Genomic DNA, 9,453 nt, shown 5'->3' with positions numbered 1-9,453 from the left:
CTACAAGTGTTCAATATGTGATCCTTTCATCACACTGCAAATGTCCCAGCGGTATTAGATTTCCTGCCAAACCTTTTGAAGCATGTCTGTGTCGATGGTCGCAGCTGCCTGTGTTATTCGGACCCATAGCTCATCGACGTTGCTGGGAAGATGGTGGGAACAAATACACTTTCTTTATGTAACCCCAGATAGATGAATCCATGGGGTCAAATCAGGCGAACAAGGTGGCCACGGAATCGTTCCTCGACCAATCCAAGTCTGTACTTCACGATTGAGGTAGGCGGTTACTTCTTTAAAAAATGCAAATCAGCACCCACATCTTCACGCAATTGTGACATTAGATAATTCTCAAGCATGTCCAGGTATGATATGCCTCTGACAGATAAGCAAAGGCTCACACCTCCAGTGGCAGCGTCTGAAACTAGCAACTGGAAGCAAATGACGTGCGACAATAAACTTGAAGGTATATTGTATTCATTGATGTATAAACCATTTCTGTTGCACATAAATTTCTTCACAATTAACGGTTACTTTTGTATAACTAATTTAGAGAGACCCTGTACATTGTGTATCGAAAAACCTGCAAAAGCTCTTCTCTCAAATATATTACGATAGAATTCTCCATTAAAATTCTAATGTTTGTGATTACTTGCATATTATGACCTGTAATTACCAAATGTCCCCATTTCTTATTCGTAAATACCCATGTCATGGACGTTTAAAATGTTATAGTCTCATTTGAGTTATGCATTAAAGTTGTTTCCCACTTTGGGAGTGGTGTTATCATGTGAAAGAGGCCATGGAAGCATCACTTGGGTTTTAGCAGAAAGCTCATTTTAAATTGAGGAAAATTAGAATATGCTTTCCAAAAAATGTCACTTTAAGTCTCCATATGTTGAAAGCAGATCACGTGTACTGCCACAATTCTAATTATCCACATTGGTATTATAGGTTGTGTAGGTACATGTTTTTATCTAATGTTTCAATTTTCCATGCATAAGTCCTTAGGGTACAAAAGTGCAGTTAAAAATATTTTAGTTAAAGGAAAGAATGAAGGTGATTGATGTGGCACCACTATGCCAGCCTTCTTTATATTCTTTCTTATGTATATATTACTTGAAAGTTTAAATGTTGTGTGCAAGGTGAATAACAGATACAATTGTTTAGAAAGAATTTTCACTTAACTGACAGGAAAGTTATAACATACTGTTGTACTAATGTATATTTAGAATATTTGTTGATTAGTGTTGCTGAGAATAATCCTTGAATTGTTTTAAAAGAAATTTGTACTCATGATAGTGTAAGGAAGTGCAGCTTTACAAGCATGAAACATTCATATTTAGGAAATTATCAGTAAACCAGCTAGAATGTGGATTTTATTCAGATCATTCTAGTGATATATGGAAGACTCACTGAGAAATTTTGTGAATTGTCTGAAATTTCAATTTTTGTGTCGAAGAATAGTGTGTGCACAGCATATTTACTTTCAGGTGCACAATGCAAGCATTTCAATTGACATGTCTGCAACAATATTTTTTGGAGACCTATAAGGGTATAGGGAAGGGGGGCATAAGTTGATATACCACTTGCATCACTGCTGTTAGTAAACAGTTTCATCTATTGTTTTGCCCTCCTATAGCTAGGGATGGCTGGAAATGAGTAAAAAGTCTTCTTGTAGTTTATGCTACCTTGTTTTGTCTTTTTTGGATTTAGCCTTGTTTGCCCAAGTAGGTGGTGACTCAAATCTAGCAAAACACTGTGATTTTTACTCTGACCAGTGTTCAGCATTTGCAAGCCAACAACGGTTTAAAGAAAATTTGGTTAACATATAGTTGACATGGGTCTGGGTCATTCCTATTGTCAGAGCATAGCTTTTCTTTGTTTATCTGTAATAGAAACTAGGTTGTGCAAGAATTCAAATTTTCTTCTTGCTTGCCTTGTTTCTACGTCTGTATATGTGATCACAACATTCTTTTGTTTACGGAAAAGTGAATCTGCTGTGCTACATTTTGATTCCTATTTAATGGCAAGCTTTAAGACAATATTATCTCAAGTTGCTGCATTTCGTCTTGGAAATTGGGCTCATTTGATATGGAATAATGAAAGTTCCAATAGAACTTAAAGTTGGCCATTTCATGTTGTGAACATGCTTAATGGAACAGTTTATTTCCTTTGGTCATGTGAACTATAATATTCCCATGGATTAATACTCAATTTACCTTCACAAATTATATATTTTTATTTGTTATTTCGGGAATCTAACTAAAGCTCATATTACATGAAATTAGCTTTATCTTGGTCACACCCATGGTTTAATTTATTGAAATTATCATTCAACGCAAAATTTCTTTGTACCCACAACGTTACAGCATTGCCCTAGATTGAATTTTTGCATTGTACAAAATATGATGTAACTTTTAGGATCATGCTCCTAATGACATCCCCATTGATAAAATATGCAATTAGATTCACAAAACAATATGAAATGCCTGTGTTTTCCATGAAGTGCACATCTTTTTGCAAAATATTTGCCACATCTCACATGCACATAACATGGCAATTGAGGTTGTGTGTTTGCCTTGCATTTTTGCGTATCACTGTTGTCTGTTACATCCTTGCTTTAAAGAAATTCATGCAAACTATGTACACACACATTCTTCTGTTCTCATTTATCACACAGAACAGTCTGAAACATTTTTCCCACCACTGTTTTGTACCACAATTATAGCATTTTTAAATCTTATTTCTCAATAAAACATTGCCACCCCACACCCCCATCACCCTTACGTCCTTTCCATGACAACAGACTGTATAGGCTGGACCTCTTTCCATAACAAGCACATTATACAGAGATGAAATTCCGGTAGTTCTATGTAATGCCACAGCACACTAAGAAAGGAGGCTCTGGAACATGAAAACACAGCCAGTACATGGGATTTGTTTTCTGCATTGTATCCTTTCATCAGTTTTGTCTAATATCCCTATTGTTTCGGTGAGCCAAAACTGACAAATTTACTTTTAAATTCAAGTATACCAACAGAAATTAGTTACTGTCCTATGAAATGTTCCTTCTTGATCTGTAGCTGAACGAGCTGCTAATGCGTGGCAATACCATTTCAAAATGCCAAATTACATCCTTCCGTGTGTCAGTTTAAAATTTTGCAGACAACCTCGTGGAGGGAGTGGCATCAGTCTACTTCAGACAATACCTAGTTCCTTCTCTATTCCCTTGATTTCTGATGTACTAGGTTCGTTCAAGGTTGACCAGATTTCTATTGCGAGGGGAAATAATGGAAAGTCCTACAAGCACCATACTAAGCTGGTTTTTCAAGTATTTCCACAGAGCATCCAACCACAGTTGTCGTTCCCTGAATCCTTGGGCGTAGAAGGAAGTTGACTGCTGTCTTAACCACTGCAGGACATCTTTTGTGTCAGTGCCTCATCGTTCTTCAATTTCTACCCTCTTGTTTGCCTTTCCAAGGAGCTCAAGGAAAACTGATAATCTAATCACTGAGGGCTAAGTCCGGAGTGTACGAACATAACATCAAAACCTCCCAGTGCATTTCAGTGAGAGTTGTTGCATTCAAATTGACTGTGTGGGGCTGGGCATTGTCATGATGAAGAATGACATTTTCAGATAACATTCTCAGTATTTTTGTGAATTGAATTCCATATGTCATCCTTGATCAATGTGCAGTAGTACTGGGCATTAATTCTGACCCTTACTCCAAAAAAAATCCACATGAATAACATCTTGTTTGTACCAAACATGTCCATGTGGTTCATTCATCAGCAATTATCATTCTTTGCCAAACTACTGCAGTTCTTTTCCTTTTTACATTACTGATGCTATCTATATAGCAATCTTTGAATTTTTTAAAAAGTGTCTATTGAAACTCCAAATTAGCCCTCCTTTATAAGGAGAACCCATTTATTTCGGCAGGAAGTGAAGCAATTGCAACCATCCTCATTCATTTAGGATGTGATTTTTTATGTAAATTTTCACCCCCTTCCAAAATTGTGTTGATGTATGTGTGTGTTGTCAACAGTGTGGGCACTCAGATTTAAAGGAACACAAGCATATAAGTTCTCGGACGAAAGTAAGCAACCTGCTACGTAAAAGAAAAGTACTTTAGAAGATCTGATTCTTTAAATCGATCGCTCAAAATTTTTTAATTCAATTTTCAATACTATTAATTCTGAATTTAGTAGGAACTTAGGGCAGCAGCTTAATTGCTTATTTGCTGTTTTCCTTTAAGAACCTGAAGCCAAGAAGGTAGCAGCAGTGAATGACCCTTGTGGTGCTCAATTGGCTGCGTTAAGGCAGCAGCAACAACAGCAACAGCAGCAGCAACAACAACAGTCACAGTCACAAGGTGCAACAACGCCGCAACCAACGCAAAACCAACAGACACCACCACAGGCTGTGCAGGCTGCCCAACCTCGTGTACCGGGTGCAGCAGTCCCACATGCCGGCCTTGGTGGTGTCCAGTCAGAAGACATTCGGGTCCCGGACAAGATGGTTGGCTTGAGTGAGTATGCAAATGAATTTTTTTTTAATCCTCTCCAATTTCAGGGTAGCTTTGCAATTTCTGCATTGTTTTTTTTTTTTTTTGCAAAGAAAAGGACAAGTGATTAGTACCTGATAATTTGAGCACCGTTGTTTGTTGTCCAAATTTGTTAGCTCAAATCGTGGCTTCATAAAAGGAATATATGCTGTTCTATACATAAGATTGGTTTGATTTACATGCTTGACAGATCTGTTAGTAGTTTTCCTCTTATTTTTGTTACTTTTGAATATGAAAAGTATTACTGCTGTTTAATTAGCTGCACAGGCTGTTTTTCTTTAACTCTGGATGAGCATATGAAGACCAAAATATTATAACTTCCAGCACACTTAAGAAATTCCCTGTTGAATTTCTTGTGAATATACAGAGCAGATGTTCCATTCATATACCATAAGCTCGTCGAACAAAAGGTAAATTTTGGTATTTCCTCAAACTGTCGATCTTAATGTGGCTTTTTCTACTTCTCATAGTGCTAAGAATGTTAACTCACTCATAAATACTAATATTTCAGTCGTGCTCGGGAGCTTATAATGAATATTGTACATCAACGGAGTAGAACGGAAGGTCCAGGAGGAGGTGGCGGCGGTGGCGGAGGAGGAGGAGGAGGAATGTCTGATATGGGAGGAATGGGCAATCATGCTCAGGTAATCACACTGGTAAGTTGTAGCATTCCTCTGGGATAAGATGTCTGCTGTATGTAATTTAATTTTAGTACGTAAGATAAGTGTTTGTCAAAGGGCGTCCCTTTTATGATTTCTTGCTGCTGTATGACCAATAATTTATGCATATGTTTTTGGTGATAATCATTAATACTATCATTACTCGGATATTTCTTGAAAATAGAGATGGGATGGATTGGCACTTTATCTCTCTTCTGTCATCGGTAACATTGCTAATAATTTTATCTGCCAGATATATCTTGTACATCGCCTATAACTGCGAAATTCTAATTTTAAAATTATTATGGATATAAAGGTTTTTGAAAGTAAAAGGGACAAACTTTGGCAAGCCTTTATAGATTATAGTTAGCACATTAAAAAAATATTACATTTATCCTTAATTCAGTACAAATAAGACCAGAAAAAAGTTTTCTCAGGTTTACCAGCAATCTTCAGTTTTCATCTATAATTGATATGACATGGAAAGTACACATCTAACCAGGATCAAATTATTTTCGAAAAGGCTACTCCTAGTGTGTCCCATTTGAGCTGCACGAAATTTGCTGTCCGCCATTGGATCAAGTTGCACCGAAAGGTCTGGGCAATTTTGAAAAGATATCCAAAAACCTGAAAGTCTTGGCAAAATGAGGGGGAACCTTGTTCATAAGCATAATTGAAACAGTAATACATTTAATTAAAACATTTTTTACTTGTTTTGTTGGAATTGAGAATTAGTGATATTATGAACAAATTTTGCCATCAATAAGAATTATCACATGCCTTTCAACATGGAGCCACAGTAGTCTAGTCAGTTGGAATTTCTCTGGCCTTGTCCCAGCAGAAAGTAGCTCTGTGGCTCACCCAGCCTCAATAAATGGGTACCCCGGGGGACGTAAAGGTGGTTGGAGCACTGTGCTGATCACCTCCAAAATCGCAAGAGGTCAATGTGTGGGGCCCTATTGCCACATCCGCTAAATGTTCCTTCATGGCACAGTACAATATGGACAGGCAACTTTGTACTACCTTTCAACATAATGAAGCTAATACTTATTCATGTGTGTACATGCTAGAGGACACACTCTCCGAATGCTGAATTTTTCATTATCTTGTTTTCTGTTTCCTGGTAGACCGAATAGCAGGTAGTGCCTAATAGTGTCTTCAAACCTGTAAGTACAGTTTCATGAGCTGAACGTACACATGTAACCTCTAAAAATATGAGAGGGTGTTTTATTTCACCTCATTTCTTGCTCAAAATTTTCTTTTACACTTCATGTATATCAACACTTTTTAATATGAATGTCCACATAACAGCATAAGATAATTTGAAAAGTATGAAAAACGTTTGTGCTTCAAAGTCTTTTGTCGTTTAACGTCCTCTTCTGTCCAATGTTTTGAACTTGTTTTCCACATTCTTCCTCAGGAGCCCCGGGTGTTATTGGGCTACTTTAATTCCTGGAACCTGGAAATAGGTCCAAATAAGTATGTATGTACATCCTTAGATTAGGTTTAGAATTCTGATGGACAGATTACATTAGGCACAGTTCATTACACTCTCGCAACAGAGAACAGGAACAATTATGAAGTCACCATCTTCCAAAGAACATCATTTTTTTTTTATTTAGCCATGAATCAAAAAGGATTTTAATTGTTTTGTCCTCACCCAGGTTGAAATTATGGTACCAGGACCCAAAGTTGGACTGATAATTGGCAAAGGAGGTGAAACAATAAAGACTCTTCAAGAGAAGTCTGGTGCAAAAATGGTCGTGATCCAGGATGGTCCACAGCAAGAACAAGAGAAACCTCTGAGAATTAGTGGAGATCTTCAAAAAGTAGAGGTAAGGATACACCATGTGATTCTTTAATGATCGGTCTAGTATGGTTGACATCATATTTTAGTCTCGTTGTTCAACTGTGCATAAGCCGGTTTTCCCACTAACCTGCAATGTCAATTAAAGGCTGTACACTTATGGATATGGAACTTTTTACAAGTTGAACAGTGATTTGCGACTAAAGTGTTAAAAATATGCTTTATGTAGTAACTAGGGCTAATGTCATATTTCCACTTAACCTTTTGACGCCCAAGCCCTTTTTCAATAGTAAGCCTCGGTTGCCCAAGCCGATTTTGAGCAAAATGCAGAGTTTCAATTAAATGAGTGTAGTTCGGAAGCTAATTGCCCTAGAGAGATGAGTGATATACCGTTGTACGCGCAATGAACCAGAGATTCAGACTATATGAAATTTTTGCAAATTCGGCGTATATGTGGCGGGGGGAGGGGGCTAACTCTCAAAACGACCTGGACACAGCGTCTCGATCGAGACGCTTGGGCACCTAAAAGTTAAAGCTTATCACAGAATTATATGTGGGGGAAGGGGGTAGGATACATTGTCTTCAGCCTGTAAATTGTAACAATTCAAAATACTTAAAAATTTAATAAATTATCATTTTCTGAGGAAAGAAACTTGAGATAGCAAATTATTATACTGAAATGAAGTACATGCTTACCTGTGAAACTGTTGGAATTACATGATAGAAATCTACCAGCTTTGGTTGGGAATAGTCCTAGTTTCACATACTTCCAATGTATTACAAGTTCCATGTCTTCCCACAACGATGTTAGAAAAATAATGAAAAATATGAAATTTGCAGTTTCCATAACATTGACACACTATTGAAGTGTTGCAGGACATTTCTCTGGACCAAGATTCTCAGATTTGGGGAAAGTATTAGCCTATGTTGGTGTCACTTTCAGATCCTAATACTCGGCCTTCTAAAATTAAATTAAATTCTACATCGTTTTTCGGAATTAATTCTATGAAGTATTGTGTGGCATTTTTTTTTAACTTGGAAAAGTGTTTACAGGTATCAGTGGTTAAATTTTAAGTAATACATCACCATTGGCTCAGACTTAATTTTAAATTTCTTCACCCCGGTCCCTTGAGAAACGTAAAATTAAGGTGTAAACAGAGTTGGGGTAAGTGAAAACACTACAGAATTATCTGGAAATTTGATATATCTAAGAAAATGTTTTTACATAAAAAGCAGGAACTCTGTTATAGTTGTTAAACTGATAGGATGTGTTAGATAAGTATTATAACTTGTACCAATAAAGCTGCAGGTCTACTTATAATAGCGCATTTTGTTTATCAGTTCTTGAGGTCTGAACCAATGCAAATTCTAATCAATGCTTATGACTAGGGCCCGGGACTTGGTTATAACATATTTTTTATTTGGCATCAGATCGTGTACTGGGACGAGATCTTTACATATCTGATGAAAATCATCTGAAGTAGACCAACTTGATAAAGCATATTTTAACATATTTTACCAATTTTGCTTCTTTACAAATTTCTTCAATTTTCTCGTAATAAGACATATTTCTGTATAATTTCGTAATTATCTTGCATATACTGTTGTTTTATAATTTAATTTTTCTTCATATATTTAGCGCAACTGATAGTTCATATTATTGATGCTAGGATAAGGAAATGACGAATGAAGAATTTAAAAGCAGTTGCAGTCTTCTTTTACCAACTGAAAATAGAACAATAATGCCCCCTTTTTTATCCCGCTGACAATTAATATTCATTGAAACATTATTGAGGGAAGATGTTATCTCATTGTTAGGGGCATGCATATTTCGTTTTTAATGAAAAAACTAAATTTAAAAAAAAAACATTGTAGTGTTAATTTTTCATGTTTTTGAAAGGTGTGAGATGCATTTTGTGACCATATTTTGTCACGAAATAATGCGAAATGAACTGCAAGAAGCGAAATTAACTCTTAAACACGAAATTCAGGGTTTATTCACCGACGCGACACCTTCTGAAGTCTGAAATAAACTTAATACTCTGGTAACTACATAAATGTGATATTAGAAGTGAAATGTTAATTCTGTGGAATAAGTGTAGTTTTTAAATCAAATTTAGGATTATATTCACAATTTTAAAACCAATATGTCTTTTTATATACCACTTTTCATCCATTTTTTCACCGCTATAACACCGATATTTTATTTTATTTACTGCTTTTGAACCCGAAATTGACTCCGTTTTTGTACCGTTATTTTGCTTTTTTATTTACCAAAAATATGTGCCTCTACTCATTGTTGTGCAGGATTCTGGCTTCATTTAATACTCCACCCCCAGCCTAGTCTATCTTCCCTGGAAGATACTGAATCCCATGTTATGAGAAATTCAAAAGTACTGTAGTGCATATTTTTGGATTT

The 9,453-nt window shown here is 36.3% G+C and overlaps 1 protein-coding gene across 1 annotated transcript in view; it reads left to right on the top strand.

Moving 5' to 3' along the window:
* Nucleotides 1–354: 354 nt before the first annotated feature.
* Nucleotides 355–9,453, top strand: part of LOC145986931 (far upstream element-binding protein 2-like) — a 31,231-nt gene continuing 22,132 nt past the window's right edge. Inside the window, exons 1-4 of the mRNA XM_083121396.1 lie at nucleotides 355–463; nucleotides 4,260–4,536; nucleotides 5,080–5,224; nucleotides 6,865–7,062. Coding sequence (XP_082977522.1) covers nucleotides 355–463; nucleotides 4,260–4,536; nucleotides 5,080–5,224; nucleotides 6,865–7,062 — 729 coding nt within the window. The remainder of the gene's footprint in view (nucleotides 464–4,259; nucleotides 4,537–5,079; nucleotides 5,225–6,864; nucleotides 7,063–9,453) is intronic.

Source organism: Lepisma saccharinum, chromosome 1 (genome assembly GCF_977018435.1).
Source record: "Lepisma saccharinum chromosome 1, izLepSacc3.1, whole genome shotgun sequence".
NCBI lineage: Eukaryota > Metazoa > Arthropoda > Insecta > Zygentoma > Lepismatidae > Lepisma > Lepisma saccharinum.
The sequence above is the reverse complement of the archived record's forward strand: the minus strand, read 5'-3'. Positions and strand labels throughout refer to the sequence as shown.